General features: G+C 36.1%; 1 protein-coding gene across 1 annotated transcript; it reads left to right on the forward strand.

The window, feature by feature from the left end:
* The first annotated feature begins 17,241 nt into the window (after nucleotides 1–17,241).
* LOC139899073 (signal peptidase complex subunit 3B-like) lies at nucleotides 17,242–19,821 on the forward strand. Its single transcript, XM_071881888.1, has 6 exons — nucleotides 17,242–17,432; nucleotides 17,534–17,581; nucleotides 17,788–17,850; nucleotides 18,413–18,466; nucleotides 18,984–19,070; nucleotides 19,593–19,821. The coding sequence occupies exons 1-6, from the start codon at nucleotides 17,307–17,309 to the stop codon at nucleotides 19,716–19,718; spliced, it is 504 nt and encodes a 167-aa protein (XP_071737989.1). The 5' UTR covers nucleotides 17,242–17,306; the 3' UTR covers nucleotides 19,719–19,821.
* Nucleotides 19,822–20,096: the final 275 nt, after the last annotated feature.

A 20,096-nucleotide genomic window follows, 5' to 3' on the forward strand; every position in this document is an offset into this window, starting at 1 on the left:
GTATGATGAACACCTGGTAACCGACATTAACATAATGCATATAGAATATCCCCGCATACTCGCAAGTATGCCATAAATATTGGCAATCGCAATCACCATTTAAATCGAAGTACTAAAGCATTCCAAATTCCAGAATGGGGTTTGTAACGACCCTGGATTTTCCAACGTTTATTTATTAATAATTATTATTATTAATACGTGTGATTAAACGAATGTATGTTATTACATTTACATGTTGCCATGATTAACCGTACATGACTTTTAAGTGCCCGAAACATCTTTGTGACACCCGGAACTTTTACGAATAATATTTTTAGATATTATTTGCATTCATGATTAAGTTTATTAATCATTTTTATTAACTAAAGTTGTTAGTTAGTTACTTGGGCTTTTAATTGGTTTAACTTGTGAATTATTGAACTTGGGCTTTGATTAGTGTAATGGACTTATGACTTTGGGCTTATAAGCCCACCCTACCTTCTAAGTGGACTAACTAGCCCACTCTCCCACTTGTAAGTATTATTTGAACATGAACTAGTTGGTTAAGGCATTAGGAATCTAGTTAACTTGTTATCCCCATGCATAACCATTCTTTATCCACACTTTTGAAGCTTTACTTGCAAGTAACCATCAAATAACTCCCTCCCCCCTTTTGAATCTGCTGCAGGCCGTAGGCCTTGAAGGGGTTTTGTTTCTTTTTTATTCACTACTTCATTCACTAGTTTACTCTCTCAAAAACACACACACATACTTGCTTCATTTCTCTCTCAATTCTTTCTACATTCTTGTAAGTAACTTGAAGCATTTCTTCCTTTCTTTTTCTTGGTAAAACCGTGGCCATTAACTCCCATAATCATCATCATTCTTTGTTTGTTTAAATCTTTTGTTACTTGTGTTGATTACTAGTAGTTGTTTATTTATTTACTTACTAGTTTCCAAGAATCAAACTCTTTAGTTTCATTCTTCATTTATCTTGTAATTTCAAGAACAAACAAGAACTAACTTACTAGTTATGTTCTACATACACTTTCTTAAAAGATTGCAAGTTCATGTGTTGCAAATCATACTTGAAAGTCATGTTAGTAAACTTTAAAGTTTACTTTCTTAAAGATCAAACTTTGGTTTGAATCTTTAAAGTATGAACAAACCATGAACTGATTACTTGTTTACTTAGTTTACTTCTTCATTTTATACACTTTAATTTCATGTTTGTTGTTGTTGTTGGTCAAGTACTACAAGTTAGTCTTGATCTCATACTTTCTTGAAACTTAAAGTTAACTTTAAAGATTCAAGAACATGGAAGTGTAGCTCTTTATTTATAACTTTACATACTTGTGTTGGATTTAACTTAATAACCTTAGATCTAGACTTTTGGATCTTGGATCTTCAAGATCTAAATAAGAACTATGTTCTACATCTTAAGATCTTGATTAGTTAGTTTACTTTCAAGTTTGTAACTTGTTTTTACTTTTAAAGTTCATGTAAGTGTTAGATCTAAGACCTTGATGTAACTTTGGTTCATCAACTTCATACAACTCTTAAGTGAGTTGATCTACATGTCTTAGACTCACACTTGTGTCATAATTGTCAAAACTTAGTTAATATTACTTTTATAGTTCATGTATGTGCTAATTCTAAGACTTTGATGAAACTTTGGTTCATCAAAACACTTGCAACACTTAAGTGAGTTGTGCTTCATGTCTTAGACTTTCACTTGGGTTATGATGGTCAAATCTTGGTCAAGATGATGCAAACACATCAACGAGTTGTACACTTGAAGCTATACGCATCAAGGATGAGAACCGTGATAAGCATCAAGCATCAAACTCACCGGAACCCATTATTTTACTGCTTTCTGTCTTCTACCTACTGTTCTGCTGTTTCTGTAACAGACCAGTAAACCTGGGCTGCTGTGACCTTAATTTTCAAATAGATCTTTTCGAGTAGATAACTTTTCATATAGGACTCGTCTTAATCCGAGTTACGGTTTAGGATTTATGGCCCTCCGATCGTCACTATGTCCTTTAACGTTGTGCAGAAATTTATGACCTACTCGCACTTAGACTGTCACCACGGTCAAACGAAGACGAGTTTGCTTCTGTAAATTTTACCACACTTAAAGGACTCATATACGGAGCCATGGCCACTGGTCTCACCTAATTTCAGTAAGGGTAGAGGCCGTGGTGACTGACTAAAATCAGTCTTTGTTTTAAACTACTTTCATAAACGAAACTTACTTTACGCCTTTTGTTTGATGATGAATGATGATGACCCTTAAGACCTTATTTACATACTTTTAAACCTATTCGGACAATTTACTGACTTAGTACTATTTGACTTAGGTTGAGGACCTTCGGACCGATTACTTGCACACCTTTCCGAACCAACTTTACGACTACATTATCATTGTGAGTTATAGCATTCCCTTTTTACTTTAACTTATTTTGGGAACTGAGAATACATGCAGATTTTATGTTTTACATACTAGGAACGAGTACTTAAACTTATATATGTGTGGGTTATACAACGGCATAAACATTCCCTTTAGCTCGGTAACGTTTAATCATTGGTTTTTGAACCGTGAACGCGAATCTTAGATATGGATCCATAGGGTTTGACATCCCCACTCGGGCTAGTCGCGCTAGCATTTAATGAGTGTTTAATACTTCGTAAACATACGCACTTGCCAAGTGTACTTTCAGGGGGTATAAACGTTAAGTTAGTTACCAAGTGCCCACGGTTAACATATACTTTATCATACTGTTTTGAAACGCTCTTTGTAGCACTGAAATCTAGTGGCCTACCTTACTTACTGTTATACTTAAACTATAGCTCACCAACCTTTGTGTTGACATTTTAAAGCATGTTTTTCTCAGGTGCTTGAGGTTCGCTTCCGCTGTGTACTAGTCGTGCTGTAAACACCCGCTGCTTAGAGTTGTTATCGCATGAACTACTTTATTTTGCATTCAAACATTAGTACTTTTGAACTATGACTTGTAACGACCGTTGTGGTCACATACACTTATTATTTGCTTCTACTTAATGAAGCATGCTTTTGGATTGTAAAACATTCGATGTTGGTTTAGACATCACTTTATTAATGAATGCAAACTCTTTTTGAAAACGCATATAGTACTTAACCTTGTAATGATCCTGTTGTTGATGATTCGTACATGATGGTTTTGTACGGGGCATCACATTTGGTATCAGAGCATTGGTTGTAGGGAATTAGGTTGCATTAGTGAGTCTAAGACCGATCCGAGTAGGATTCACTAATAGGACTAATCTACAACTTGTTAGTTTACTTGTTTCCGCTGAACTTACTACATGCTGCTGCTTACCTTTACTGCTATATGTCGTATGCTACTACATGATTTCACTACTGTATGATATCACTTACTTTCGATTGCATGCTACTTCTGTACGATTCGTTATTATTGACATGCTACTTATTGTTATACATGATTTAAACTGTTGGCCTAATACGTGCTTGCTTTATGACTTACTGACATGGAAAATTTATTTTTCCTTGTTCAGATGTCGGATGTACCACCTGCTATCGTTTTGGGAAGTTTAGACTCTTCAGCTACTCCACCTACCACCGTTGTCGATCCACCGATCCCGATACGCACGAGTGACCCCGGCGCTTCATCTTACGGGACTAGCAGCCAGCCGCCTGCACCAGTGGCTACTATTGACGGACACGTGGACCCTGCAGAGATTTCAGCTCCTTCTGCTGCCGGATCCTCGGAGTCACAGCCCCGCATCGGTGGTGTTGTGATCCCCGCGGAGTTCGGGGAAGGGCCATTCCGTAACCGTATGCGCATGTCGTGCCGACGCGCTCCAGATGGACGTTTAGTGCCGATTCCACCATTCAGATACAGACAAATGATGGCCACTCATGGACGACCAGTTCAGCCACCCGTGTCACCACCACATGATTCTGATGATCCTTCATCCGATGACTCCTCTACAGATGACTCCAGTGACTCCGACGAAGAGAACCTTGATGATGTACCTATACAGGCACCCTCCACCCCGCCGAAGAAGCGGTACCGTCCTGATGGCACCATCATTCCAGGGGTGAATGGAGGTCGTGCTTTTACTGACGCATTTGTTCGGCGTTGTAGGGTTACTGCCCGTAAGCGGCTTGTGCCGTACCCTGCCGACCCACTCATACGTAAGGCACCTCGTTACGTGCTGACTATTTCTGGAGCTGGGACATCTGCACCCCGCTTCGTGCGATCTTCACCACCCGCTCCACCAGCACCATCCGCTCCACCGGCCCCACCTGCACCACCAGCACCGCCCGTCCCACCAGCTTCCACTGTCGAGGAATTGACAAGGGAGGTGGGAATCCTCCGAGCTCGGGTTACTAAGCTCGAAGAGCAGTTGGCTCAGGTTTTAGACATCCTACACCCACCTTCACCGTAGGACCTTTTGTATTAGATTTCATGATGTAATCTAGTTGTAGTTTCATATTTCACTTATGTATTGTACGAATCTATCATGATGTATGAAACTTATTATTAATGAATGGAAACTTTGTGATGTTATGTTTTGCACAAGTGTTCTATTTACGTTACTGTATGGTGTTTTGCGGTACTTGTATCAACTTGCGTTACTTAATTAACATGTGTTGTGCTGTTTACATGTTGGTTGTTATATACTATATTATTATATATTGAATGCTGGATTTTGACTTGAGTCAAAATGTTTGTATAGAACACCATAGCTAACGGTCGATCCACACCTACTGCTGCTCAAATTGAAGAGATGATCCAAGAACGTGTAGCCGCAGCCCTAGCAGAAAGAAACCTCCAAGCTCCACCGCCACCACCACCGGTTATCCCACCCGTTCGAAATGGGTGTACTTACAAGGAATTCCAGAGCTGCAAACCACATAACTTCAGTAGAACCGAGGTACCGGTTGGTCTCACCAGATGGTTCGAGAAACTTGAATCAGTATTCCGAGTTAGCAACTGTTCGGAGGACAGCAAAACTAAATTTGCTTCTTGCACGCTATCTGACGGCGCGCTCACGTGGTGGAACACAATGGCACAGGCACAAGGCATTTATGAGGCGTATGCTACGCCATGGGAAGCATTTAAGTGTGCCATGATTGAGGAGTATTGTCCGAGAACCGAAATCCAAAAGATGGAAATGGAATTCATGCAGTTAAAGGCCGTTGGGAACGACCTTGATAGTTACAACAGGAGATTTTTGGAATTAGCCCTGATGTGTCCGACAATGGTCACCCCGGAATTCAAACGAATGGAAAGGTACTTCTGGGGACTCCCTAAGAGCATTAAGGGAAACGTCACCTCATCCAAACCCCCAAATGTTCCCGAAGCGATGCGCATGGCGCATACTTTAATGAATCAGATAACCATCGATGAACCGGAGAAAACTAAGTCTGAAGCGGGTACTAGTGAGAAACGCAAATGGGATAACCACAATAAAAACAACAACAGGGGAAGAAACTATGAGCAGAACCCAGCGAAACGACATGAGGGTTTCAGAGGAAACAACAACGGTGGAAACCCCAACAACAACACCAACTCCAACCCGAACTACAAGGGAACCCTACCTCAATGCAAGCGGTGTTACAAACACCACACTGGGTATTGCAATGTTGTCTGCGAGAAGTGCCAACGGTCTGGGCATATCGGGAAGGACTGCAAGGTCACCACTTTGAATGGGAAGCCGAACACCAACGGGCTGAAGAAATGTTATGAATGCGGGCAGACGGGCCATTTCAGAAATGCGTGTCCAAACAAAAGAAAAGATGGCGGACCACCCCGCGCTAGAGCTTTCAATGTTAATGCAAGGGAGGCACGTGAAAACCCCGACTTAGTGACAGGTATATTCAAAATCAACAACCTTTTAGCTTCTGTCTTGTTTGATACTGGTGCGGATAGAAGTTATGTATGTAGACATTTTTGCGATAAGATTAATTGGTCATTAGTCCCGTTAAAAGAGAGTATGCTTGTCAAGGTCACCAACGGTAAACTTGAGAAAGTTGACCATATTAGTCGTGGAGCTATTATCAACATAGCTGGTGCAGATTTCGAAATTGATTTGATACCTATCAAACTGGGAAGCTTTGACGTGATCGTTGGTATGGATTGGTTGAGCAAGATAAAGGCCGATATTATCTGTGGAGATAAAGCACTTCGCATACCACAAGGAGATGGCGAACCACTGGTGATCTATGGAGAGAGATGTACCTCGAAGTTGAACCTCATTAGTTGCGTGAAAGCGCAAAAGATTATGAAGAAGGGACGTTTTGCTGTCCTAGCACATGTGAAAGCGGTAGAAACTGAGGAGAAGAGTGTGAACGACGTTCGAATTGTGAACGAATTTTCCGATGTCTTCCCTGAGGAATTGCTGGGATTGCCGCCGCAGAGAGCAGTAGAGTTTCAAATTGACTTAGTGCCAGGAGCTGCACCTGTAGCTCGCGCACCTTATAGACTCGCACCTTCCGAGATGCAAGAATTACAGAGCAAACTACAAGAACTACTTGACCGTGGATTTATCCAACCAAGTTTCTCGCCTTGGGGCGCACCCGTGCTGTTTGTGAAGAAGAAGGATGGATCCTTCCGTATGTGTATCGACTACCGTGAACTCAACAAATTGACTATCAAGAATCGATATCCTCTTCCACGAATTGATGATCTTTTTGATCAACTACAAGGATCGAGCATTTACTCAAAGATCGATTTGAGATCCGGATATCACCAGCTGAGGGTGAAGGAAAGTGACGTGATGAAGACTGCATTTAGAACTCGTTATGGTCATTATGAGTTTCTCGTGATGCCATTCGGTTTGACAAATGCATCTGCCGTGTTCATGGACCTCATGAATCGTGTCTGCAAGCCGTACTTGGACAAGTTTGTTATCGTCTTCATAGATGATATCCTCATCTACTCCAAAAGCGAAGAAGAACATGAGCAACACCTCTGACTAGTACTTGAACTCTTGAGACAAGAGCAACTTTACGCCAAATTCTCCAAGTGTGAATTTTGGTTGAAGGAAGTTCAATTTCTGGGTCATGTGGTAAGCGACCAGGGTATCAAAGTTGATCCCGCCAAGATTGAAGCCATCAGCAAGTGGGAGACCCCCACTACTCCAACGCATATTCGCCAATTCCTAGGTCTCGCCGGTTATTATCGAAGGTTTATCGAAGGTTTCTCTCTGATTGCGCGTCCTTTGACCGCACTGACTCACAAGGGCAAGAAGTTCATTTGGGAACCCACACATGAATCAGCATTCCAAACTTTAAAGAAGAAGTTAACCACCGCACCTATCCTATCACTTCCTGAGGGCAGTGACGACTTTGTTGTTTATTGCGATGCTTCAAAAAGTGGTTTTGGTTGTGTACTGATGCAAAGATCAAAAGTTATTGCCTATGCCTCCCGCCAATTGAAGATTCACGAGCGGAACTACACTACTCACGATCTTGAACTTGGAGCCATTGTCTTTGCGCTCAAATTGTGGAGACACTATTTGTATGGAACTAAGAGCACTATCTTCACCTATCACAAGAGCCTCCAGCACATCTTTGATCAGAAACAACTGAATATGAGACAGCATCGATAGATCAAGATGCTCAACGACTACAGTTGTGAACTCCGTTATCACCCTGGCAAGGCCAATGTTGTAGCTGACGCTTTAAGCCGAAAGGAGAGGACGGCACCTCTTCGTGTTAGGGCTCTGAACATCACCATCCATTCGAACCTCAACAGCTAGATCAGAGTAGCCCAAGATGAGGCTCTCAAGGAGGAGAATATATCTCATGAACATTTGAACATACTTGTCTCTCGATTTGAGGTTAGGGAGTCTGGACTCCGATGTTATGCTGGAAGAATTTGGGTACCTTGTTATGGAGATCTACGGAACCTTATACTTGATGAAGCCCACAAGTTGAGATATTCAATTCATCCTGGAGCGGGCAAAATGTACCACGACCTTAAAGAACAGTATTGGTGGCCGAATCTTAAGAAGGACGTTGCGACTTATGTTGGTAAGTGTTTGACTTGCTCGAAAGTTAAAGCCGAGCATCAGAGACCTTCTGGGTTACTTCAACAGCCAGAAATCCCACAATGGAAGTGGGAAAGGATCACAATGGATTTCATCACCAAGCTACCAAAGACGGTGGGCGGATACGATACTATTTGGGTTATTGTTGACCGCCTTACCAAATCTGCACACTTTCTAGCGATGAAGGAAACAGACACAATGGAGAGACTTGCTCAATTATACATCAAGGAGGTAGTATCTCGTCATGGTGTACCTTTATCGATCATCTCAGATCGTGATCCCCGTTTTGCTTCTAGATTTTGGCGTTCTTTGCAAGAAGCCATGGGAACTCGTCTTGACATGAGTACTGCTTATCAACCTCAGACTGACGGACAAAGTGAATGAACGATCCAAACCTTGGAGGACATGTTGCGTGCATGTGTTATCGATTTCATAAAGGCCTGGGAAAGGCATTTACCACTCGCCGAATTCTCGTACAACAACAGTTATCACTCTAGCATTAATGCTGCACCTTTTGAGGCATTGTATGGCCGTAAGTGTCGATCTCCTATTTGTTGGGCCGAAGTAGGCAAAAAGCAAATCACCGGACCCGAGGTAGTCCATGAAACCACGGAGAAGATAGCTCAGATTCAAGCTAGACTTAAGACTGCCCGTGATGGCCAAAAGAGTTATGCCGATCTTAGACGTAAAGACTTTGAATTCAACGTCGGTGATCATGTTATGTTGAAGGTAGCACCTTGGAAAGGTGTGATTAGTTTTGGGAAGCGCAGAAAGTTAAACCCGCGATACATTGGTCCATTTGAAATTTTGGAGCGTGTTGGACCCGTTGCTTACCGTTTGGATCTACCAGCACAATTGAGCTCAGTTCATCCTACCTTCCATGTGTCAAACCTGAAGAAGTGTCTTGCTGCACCTGAACTTATCATACCACTTGAGGAACTTACAATTGATGACAAACTCCACTTCGTGAAAGAGCCTGTTGAAATTATGGATCGTGAGATCAAAACTTTGAAACGCAATAAGATTCCAATTGTACGAGTACGATGGAATGCCAAACCAGGACCTGAGTTTACTTGTGAGCGAGAGGATCAAATGATGCAGAAGTATCCTCACCTTTTCCCGACTCCTCCATCAACCTCAGCTTAAAATTTCGGGACGAAATTTTCTTTAACAGGTGGGTAATGTAACGACCCTGGATTTTCCAACGTTTATTTATTAATAATTATTATTATTAATACGTGTGATTAAACGAATGTATGTTATTACATTTACATGTTGCCATGATTAACCGTACATGACTTTTAAGTGCCCGAAACATCTTTGTGACACCCGGAACTTTCACGAATAATATTTTTAGATATTATTTGCATTCATGATTAAGTTTATTAATCATTTTTATTAACTAAAGTTGTTAGTTAGTTACTTGGGCTTTTAATTGGTTTAACTTGTGAATTATTGAACTTGGGCTTTGATTAGTGTAATGGACTTATGACTTTAGGCTTATAAGCCCACCCTACCTTCTAAGTGGACTAACTAGCCCACTCTCCCACTTGTAAGTATTATTTGAACATGAACTAGTTAGTTAAGGCATTAGGAATCTAGTTAACTTGTTATCCCCATGCATAACCATTCTTTATCCACACTTTTGAAGCTTTACTTGCAAGTAACCATCAAATAACTCCCTCCCCCCTTTTGAATCTGCTGCAGGCCGTAGGCCTTGAAGGGGTTTTGTTTCTTTTTTCTTCACTACTTCATTCACTAGTTTACTCTCTCAAAAACACACACACATACTTGCTTCATTTCTCTCTCAATTCTTTCTACATTCTTGTAAGTAACTTGAAGCATTTCTTCCTTTCTTTTTCTTGGTAAAACCGTGGCCATTAACTCCCATAATCATCATCATTCTATGTTTGTTTAAATCTTTTGTTACTTGTGTTGATTACTAGTAGTTGTTTATTTATTTACTTACTAGTTTCCAAGAATCAAACTCTTTAGTTTCATTCTTCATTTATCTTGTAATTTCAAGAACAAACAAGAACTAACTTACTAGTTATGTTCTATATACACTTTCTTAAAAGATTGCAAGTTCATGTGTTGCAAATCATACTTGAAAGTCATGTTAGTAAACTTTAAAGTTTACTTTCTTAAAGATCAAACTTTGGTTTGAATCTTTAAAGTATGAACAAACCATGAACTAATTACTTGTTTACTTAGTTTACTTCTTCATTTTATACACTTTAATTTCATGTTTGTTGTTGTTGTTGGTCAAGTACTACAAGTTAGTCTTGATCTCATACTTTCTTGAAACTTAAAGTTAACTTTAAGGATTCAAGAACATGGAAGTGTAGCTCTTTATTTATAACTTTACACACTTGTGTTGGATTTAACTTAATAACCTTAGATCTAGACTTTTGGGTCTTGGATCTTCAAGATCTAACTAAGAACTATGTTCTACATCTTAAGATCTTGATTAGTTAGTTTACTTTCAAGTTTGTAACTGTTTTTACTTTTAAAGTTCATGTAAGTGTTAGATCTAAGACCTTGATGTAACTTTGGTTTATCAACTTCATACAACTCTTAAGTGAGTTGATCTACATGTCTTAGACTCACACTTGTGTCATAATTGTCAAAACTTAGTTAATATTACTTTTATAGTTCATGTATCTGCTAATTCTAAGACTTTGATGAAACTTTGGTTCATCAAAACACTTGCAACACTTAAGTGAGTTGTGCTTCATGTCTTAGACTTGCACTTGGGTTATGATGGTAAAATCTTGGTCAAGATGATGCAAACACATCAACGAGTTGTACACTTGAAGCTATACGCATCAAGGATGAGAACCGTGATAAGCATCAAGCATCAAACTCACCGGAACCCATTATTTTACTGCTTTCTGTCTTCTACCTACTGTTCTGCTGTTTCTGTAACAGACCAGTAAACCTGGGCTGCTGTGACCTTGATTTTCAAATATATCTTTTCGAGTAGATAACTTTTCATATAGGACTCGTCTTAATCCGAGTTACGGTTTAGGATTTATGGCCCTCCGATCGTCACTATGTCCTTTAACGTTGTGCAGAAATTTCTGACCTACTCGCACTTAGACTGTCACCACGGTCAAACGAAGACGAGTTTGCTTCTGTAAATTTTACCACACTTAAAGGACTCATATACGGAGCCATGGCCACTGGTCTCACCTAATTTAAGTAAGGGTAGAGGCCGTGGTGACTGACTAAAGTCAGTCTTTGTTTTAAACTACTTTCATAAACGAAACTTACTTTACGCCTTTTGTTTGATGATGAATGATGATGACCCTTAAGACCTTATTTACATACTTTTAAACCTATTCGGAAGATTTACTGACTTAGTACTATTTGACTTAGGTTGAGGACCTTCGGACCGATTACTTGCACACCTTTTCGAACCAACTTTACGACTACATTATCATTGTGAGTTATAGCATTCCCTTTTTACTTTAACTTATTTTGGGAACTGAGAATACATGCAGATTTTATGTTTTACATACTAGGAACGAGTACTTAAACTTATATATGTGTGGGTTATACAACGGCATAAACATTCCCTTTAGCTCGGTAACGTTTAATCATTGGTTTTTGAACCGTGAACGCGAATCTTAGATATGGATCCATAGGGTTTGACATCCCCACTCGGGCTAGTCGCGCTAGCATTTAATGAGTGTTTAATACTTCGTAAACATACGCACTTGCCAAGTGTACTTTCAGGGGGTATAAACGTTAAGTTAGTTACCAAGTGCCCACGGTTAACATATACTTTATCATACTATTTTGAAACGCTCTTTGTAGCACTGAAATCTAGTGGCCTACCTTACTTACTGTTATACTTAAACTATAGCTCACCAACCTTTGTGTTGACGTTTTAAAGCATGTTTTTCTCAGGTGCTTGAGGTTCACTTCCGCTGTGTACTAGTCGTGCTGTAGACACCCGCTGCTTAGAGTTGTTATCGCATGAACTACTTTATTTTGCATTCAAACATTAGTACTTTTGAACTATGACTTGTAACGACCGTTGTGGTCACATACACTTATTATTTGCTTCTACTTAATGAAGCATGCTTTTGGATTGTAAAACATTCGATGTTGGTTTAGACATCACTTTATTAATGAATGCAAACTCTTTTTGAAAACGCATATAGTACTTAACCTTGTAATGATCCTGTTGTTGATGATTCGTACACGATGGTTTTGTACGGGGCATCACATTTGGTATCAGAGCATTGGTTGTAGGGAATTAGGTTGCATTAGTGAGTCTAAGACCGACCCGAGTAGGATTCACTAATAGGACTAATCTACAACTTGCTAGTTTACTTGTTTCCGCTGAACTTACTACATACTGCTGCTTACCTTTACTGCTATATGTCGTATGCTACTACATGATTTCACTACTGTATGATATCACTTGCTTTCGATTGCATGCTACTTCTGTACGATTCGTTATTATTGCCATACGAAAGAACGATCAAAAAACCGGAACCGAGACATAAGTCGAGTGACGACGTACGACTTATCGGAACAAAAATTACAAATTAACTTTGCACGAGAATATAATATAATATATAATTAATTAATTTAAATTATATATATTATATATAATATATTTAAATATGTCGACGTACTACAAAACAAATAAGATGTGAGCTTTCCAGACAGGCCATGCGATCGCATGGAATTTGCACTGGAAGCCCATGCGATCGCATGGGAACCAGAATCAGCAAACACCTATAAATTCGATCGAGTTCAGTTTTCTGTCACACACACATATATCTTTCTTCCTCCATTTTATTATATATTATTATTATTATTATTATTTTTATTTTTATTATTATTATTATTAAGAATAATATTATTATTATTAATCTTATTATTGTTATTAGTAGTATTATTATACATAAAATACTACGACGAAGTCATGAGCGTGTCACTTTCAAAATGGGTTTTCAAGCGGAATAGAGCTAAGGAAATTATGTGTTATAGCTATGGAGGTTATGGGTAATGTACGTGGGTATTATTGGCAAGTCAAACCTAGTGTTTATCATCTATGTTGCGTCTACGTACTTCCCTGCAATATTGAATCACAATGTTGATACGTGAGCATTCATATCTTATCTTTTATACATTAATTGTGTATCCATGTATAGTGCTCGAGTATATATATTTATGCATGCTTGTATGCTAAATTGCGTCGTTAAACAGTTTATAATGAATCACGAATTAAATACATATATTACTGGTAAAAGGTATATGATATACATGTTTTTGGAAAGCTGGCGAAAAATTAATAACTTTTCATTTAGAAATCGAGTAATTTCGATGAACGAATTAAAAAATATGGTCAACTGAATTATGATTAACGTTAATTGGAATTGCTCTTGAATCTGCAATTAATTGGAATTGCTCTTGAATCTACAATTAATATTTAAACAACTTGTTTATAAGATTGATAAATTGGATTTTTGAATATTACCAACCGAGTAAATGAATCCTTATATAAGGCACGTCTCGTTTTGTTGAACTATAGTCAAAATTGACTTTTTGAAACGACTTTGGATAACTTTTGTATGTCGATCTCGAGCATTAAGATTGTGATACACTATGACCTGACCTAGCTTAATAGACATTTATTGACCAACATATGTTCTCTAGGTTGAGATCTATGGTTATTTGGTAATCCGAGTTTCGGTCACATTTTGGTGAACGACTTTATATGCTGCTAAGGTGAGTTTCATTTGCTCCATTTTTAAATGTTTTTGAAATATATATTTTTGAGCTGAGAATACATGCAATTTATTTTAAACAATGGACACAAGTACATACTAAATTCTATAATGAGTTTGAACCGAAAATTCCTTAGCTTTGGTAAATAGTAACTGCCGGTTATAAGAACTGGTGGGCGCGAGTAGTAGTATATGGATCCATAGGGCTTGATGTCCCCGTCCGAGCTAGAGCGCTAGCCTTTTAACGGACGTATGCTATTTGAGAAGCGTACACGTTGGTTTGCGTGTATTATTAAGATGATTATACAAAGGGTGCAAATTATATATACATTAAGTTTAGTTACCAGGGTGCTCAATCTTGTAGAATATTTTGATAAACGTTTCTGGATGAAACAACTGAAATATTGTGGTTTACCTTTATATACAGATTATACAAAACAATAAAACTATGAACTCACCAACCTTTGTGTTGACACTTGTTAGCATGTTTATTCTCAGGTTCCTAGAAGTCTTCCGCTGTTTGCTTATATGTTATACAAGATATGTGCATGGAGTCATACATGCTTTATTCGAGAAAACGTTGCATTCACAAATCATCACCATCTATCTTATTTTGACTGCATTGTCAACGGAAGTATTATTGTAAACTATTATATTACGGTGATTGTCTATATGTAGAAATCATCAGATGTCGAAAAACTTTGATTTAAATATTCATTTATGGTGTGCTTTTTCAAAAGAATGAAATGTTTACAAAACGTATCATATAGAGGTCAAATACCTCGCAATGAAATCAATGAATGACGTGTTCGTCCATATGAATTTGGAGCGATCGTCATAGTTTAATATAATTTAGTACGTTTGATACCAATGGGTAACTGATTATGGATAGAACCAAAATCAGATAAAGGTTGAATACGATTTAAAGCTGATTAAATCCCTGATTTTGTGGATTAATTATAAATAAATATTAATAAAATGAATTCTTTTAACAATAATGATTATTAATAATAATATTAATAATTATTAATAATAATAATGTTAAAAATGATATTATTAATTTTTAATAATAATTATTATAAAGACTAAAATTCTTTTAATTTTATAATATTACTAAAAGTAAATGTACTAATAATCATAGAAGTAATGAAAAAAATATATAATTATAATGATAATAAGAATCTTACATGAAAATAATAACTTTTAGTAATAGCAATAAAAATCATAAAAATGATTATAATTTACTACTAATTATAATGATATTAATAATATTAACAATTGTATTATTTTCTAATAATAATAATAACACTAGTATATCAAATCACATGTATTAAATTTTATTTCTACATATAACATTCATAATAGATTCTGATGTTTAATATTAGTATTTATTTTGATGAAAGTAATACTTTCATTTTATTATAATAATTATGTTTTAACTTGTAATTACATTTACAATTTATTAACTATATAATATTTAATAGTTATGTGACATGTATAACTTATATTTAATATTTAGTATCTATACCTTTCAATATATATTTATATACTAGTAATAATAACAGTCTATTTAATAATATTATTAATAATACCACTTACTAAAAATACTAGTAATGATGATATATTAATATAACAATTATATTCAAACTTGTAATTAATTTTATTAAATTACCATTTATTATATAATATCTAAAATTTATTAAATCTTTAATATTTGTTAATTATATTTATATATTTATATTACAATATTTCTTATGTATAGAATTCATATATATTTACATATTTATTTACACACCGATGTTCGTGAATCGTCGGGAATAGTCAAAGGTCAAATGATTACATGAACACAGTTCAAAGTTTTCGAGACTCAACATTATAGACTTTGCTTATCGTGTCGAAACTATATAAAGATTAAGTTTAAATTTGGTCGGAAATTTCCGGGTCGTCATAGTAAAAAGTGTGGGGGTCTTTGTTGGTGTAGTGAAATTTAATTAGAATTTTTTAAAAAAGTGAAATGACGAAAATGCTCCTAGTTACTATTTACTATTTTTGTCTGTTAGATAATATAGTAATACACCTTTTTAAGAAAAAACTATAAATATTATAATCAATTGAAAAATTCATGAAAAAATGAACTCAAGAAACGTACACAACCATGTTCACCTGAGCTTAACCTAACAAAATACTTACAAAGCTCACAACCAACTGCGAAAACAAGAAGGAAATACACAACTAAGACAACAATAACAACATTGCAAAAATCTACTAAAAAGTGTAAGCAATCTAAACCGCACCGAAAAGATTAAAAACCATCTCATACGAAGAGAAAAAAGTCGAGATACAACATGAAGACGAGCTCAAATATCCTTGACACTAAATATCAAGGCCATCTCAACAATTTAGTAGGTCTTAGGCGAAAATAAAAATGGACCCTCATATACGTTTAATTTTTTAATACGTATAACAAGATAATACTAAAATTTATTTATTTTATACTTATAATGTATTTAACAAATTAAAATTAAGGTATTTCAACCTTAAGTGACGATAACATATTTAATTTAATTGACTATTTTGCGAAAACTGAATATATGTTCAAAATTTTGGGCATTTCTAAAATTTTGGACCATAGGCGGTTGCCCATCCTACCTATATCCGAAGACACCTTTGTTAAATATCTTTGACGAATGTGAAGAAGCTCTTCATCTCTAATAAATACAATGTAATTAAATATGGATAAACACTTTTGGTGTAATCAAAATTAATCATTCACATACTACATAGTACATACTACATACACAACCTATATAGATATATACTTTCATAAAATTATTGATTTTATGCTTATTCTTTATCACTCATAATTAAAAATGTATTTTCTCATTTCTGTATTTTGTCTGCAACTTCTTTTCTTCATTCCTAAATCAATTTATCTGATGTTACAAAACATAACAATCAACTTTGAGAACCAATGCGGGGAAAGCTTCCTCCTCCTTCGGCTATCTTGGTTGGAGACGGGTCTTCTAACGTTTTGTCATACAAGATCGCGAATTGTTGCGGGAAAAGTATAATGCGAGAGACGGTTAATGACAAGTTGAAGAAGGCGAGATTCAAGGGTTGATAGACACGATCAGGTGTTTCAAGGTTCTTTGTAGCTTTCTTTGGTTTTTTTATTGCTTTATGTAAACGTTTGGTAGTTTAGCAATTAGTTTAGTTAGCTTATTTTGCGGGTTGTGCATTTGGTTTTGGTATGTGGAGGCTCGGTTTTAGATAGTTTTCGTTCGTTTATAGCTTTCTAGGTTAGAGCCTACTCGTTTTCTGTTTTCTTTTGAAAAACGAGTTCGTTTCTACATAAGTTATTGTTGTTTTTTTTTTTTTTTTTTTTAAAGAAATTAAAAAACAGGAGGCGTGTAGGTAAGAAGTTGAAACTGTATGTCTGTATTCGGTTACCTTATTTCCGGAAATAAAACCCTAAACCCCAAATTGAAAGTTCATCTGAAAAAATAAAAAAAAATGCATTCAATCGGAAACAGAGCAAATGCTGTGGTTACATTTGCGATCACGATACTTGCCGTTATCTGCGCCGTCGCTTCTCTTTCCGATTACTTCAACTCTCCTTCTCCTTCTTCTCAAGTCCAGGTCTCTTTTCAGATCATGTTAAACGTAATCCTATTATTAGAAATTAAGTATATCAATCATATAAGTAAGTTTATCGATCGATTGATTTTTATATTTTATAGGTTTTGAACATCAATTGGTTCCGAAATAAGCCAGATGGTGATGATGAGGTACTTTCATTTCTTATTCAACTTTTTACTCGATTAACGTTGCATTTAGCAATTAAATTAAATGTTGGTAAACTGTTAGTTTATAATTGAGATTTAAATTCGATGTTGGCGTTTTCGGAGCAATTGGTTGCGCAATGTAGGTTGAGTAATGTTTAGTGTGGTGGCTGATAACTATTGCTGAAACTGATATGCATAGTTTTTTACAGGTCAGCATGACAATGAATATATCGGCTGATTTGCAGTCTTTATTTACATGGAATACGAAACAGGTCGGTTGAATTACTTCATCTTATTTCTTTTTAATTGATTGATGCTATAGATAGATAGTCGAGATATCAATCATATCTATGTTTAATTGGTAGTGCTGGTACAACGAAAATGGATAACATATGATTAGAAGTTAGAACCCTTAAAATATATATATGGATATGTTTGGTTAATTATAAGCAAGATTTTAAGGCAGAGGCTCTTGACTGGAACCCTAATCGGAATCGATTAGAGTAAGATAACAACCGGTGATTTATAAGTACCTGCCCATTGAGTCATTGACCAATGTTTTAAAGAAACAGTAAAAGCAGACATCACACCAATTGTTATACAATATACTCTTAAAACACCTTTTCGTTTTGATTTTATTTAACATAGCATCTTTGTGCCATTTTCTTCATCATAATCACCATAAGAATAAAAAGTTGTTTAAAAGAAGTTTTTTTTTTATTTTATTTGTTTGACTTTAAATGGTTATGTAAGTGATCTAGTCCATCATTATGTTAATACATTATTAAACTGTGTTCTAATTTAAAAAGATTTGTATGCCTTGTTTTTTCTTAGGTTTTTGTTTTTCTTGCAGCTGAATATGAAACCCCTCAGAATTCTCTAAATCAGGTAAGCCTTTTCTGTCTATCTGTTAACACTAGTTATATGTTGTCTATTTCCGATTCCTTGATACAGTAAAACCATTTAAGTTGGAGTATATTTCTAGTACACATTAGCCAAAACAGTTGATACAGAAGTAGCCCATAATCTGAACAATAAAAAATAGGGGGGCTGTGATAGAAACAGAAGTAGTTTAACAATGTGATTTAGAAAACACAAAAGGTATATAACCTTGGTGACATCTTTTCTACAAACACCCCGCCATGATGAACTTTGCCAGTTTTCGCCTCCGACCCGACCAGGAGAGAACACAGGGTCAAGCCAAGCCCTTACCCGCGTGAATGGAATTCATATCTCCTTCGTGAAGGGAGAAAGTAATCTGATTAAGTGATTATAATACTCAGGATAGGCAGTCTTATCTATACACGATCACAGCTTGTTGCTATCTGCGAATTAATTTGCTGCCCGTTATTTTCCTTTTGAACTTAATACCTAAAGTAGCATTGACATGAATTGAATATGCCAGGTGTCACTGTGGGATGGTATCATTCCTGCCAAAGAGCATGCAAAGTTTTACATCCATACAACTAACAAATATCGTTTTGTAGATCAGGTAAATAATCATGTTATATTACTTCTATCTTTTTCTTAAAGCACTTGACGGTTGTTATGTCTAATAATATCCCTTTTGCTTGGAATGCCAATTTATAACATTAAATTCACATATCCAAGATTGGTCAAATAAGTGCTTCAAGATTGATCCAATAACAACTCCTTAGTAATCATGTTCTGGCTTATGTAAGATCCATTTTGGATGATTTAGGAAGCTAAGTAGGACATGATTAATCATTTTTTTGCGCACTGTTTATAAAGTTTTTCATTTTTCTTCACAACTTAACTGATTTTAGGATTTACTTGCTTCCATGGAATAGTGTTTTATATAAATATGTTCTTAAATGTAGCTGGTGTTCTTTCTTTGCTGCAGTAAGCAGTTTTAATCAACTTTTATGTACATTAAGAACTTATATGACAATCAAAAATCAAATACTACTTTTTTTCTGGTGGGGGTATATAAAATTATGCTTGTATTCTGTTTGTTAATTATTAGTTATTATAATCGACATCTTATGTGTAGGGAAGTAATCTACGAGAAAGAGATTTCAATTTGACATTGCATTGGCATGTAATGCCGAAAACTGGGAAGATGTTTGCGGACAAACTAGTAATGACTGGTTATCGCTTGCCTCAATCATATAAATGATTATTTACTGTATAATTATCTGGTGTAATTTTACCTTCATGGTGTTGGAGGTATAACTGGTTATAATTGAATTAATGTGAACTGATGATCGCTCTTAAAGGTATCAGCTTTTAAATTTACATATTTGTTTCTAACTTAACTTCTAAGTGAGCAGCATGTCGTAGATGTGGCTACACTTGACACAAGTCACAAAATTGGTGATAAAATGAAAAGTACTTACGATTTATAAATGAGTATTGACGAGTACAATTCGTTTGCACATCGTTTATGTTTTGCTGCAAAAAAGTTTTTGTACCTATAAATATGATAGGAACAAAAAAAGTAATCATTATTAAAATGCAAAACTATTAAAAAGTGCAATCTATAATACCGTCAAGG

Source organism: Rutidosis leptorrhynchoides, chromosome 3 (genome assembly GCF_046630445.1).
Source record: "Rutidosis leptorrhynchoides isolate AG116_Rl617_1_P2 chromosome 3, CSIRO_AGI_Rlap_v1, whole genome shotgun sequence".
Taxonomy (NCBI): Eukaryota; Viridiplantae; Streptophyta; class Magnoliopsida; order Asterales; family Asteraceae; genus Rutidosis; species Rutidosis leptorrhynchoides.

Bases quoted from the DNA above. Each gene is read 5' to 3' on its own strand.
- LOC139899073 (XM_071881888.1), top strand. From the start codon at position 17,307: ATGCATTCAATCGGAAACAGAGCAAATGCTGTGGTTACATTTGCGATC. The intron at 17,433-17,533 runs GTCTCTTTTCAG...TATATTTTATAG, and splicing joins CTCCTTCTTCTCAAGTCCAG to GTTTTGAACATCAATTGGTT. The intron at 18,467-18,983 runs GTAAGCCTTTTC...TGAATATGCCAG, and splicing joins CTCAGAATTCTCTAAATCAG to GTGTCACTGTGGGATGGTAT.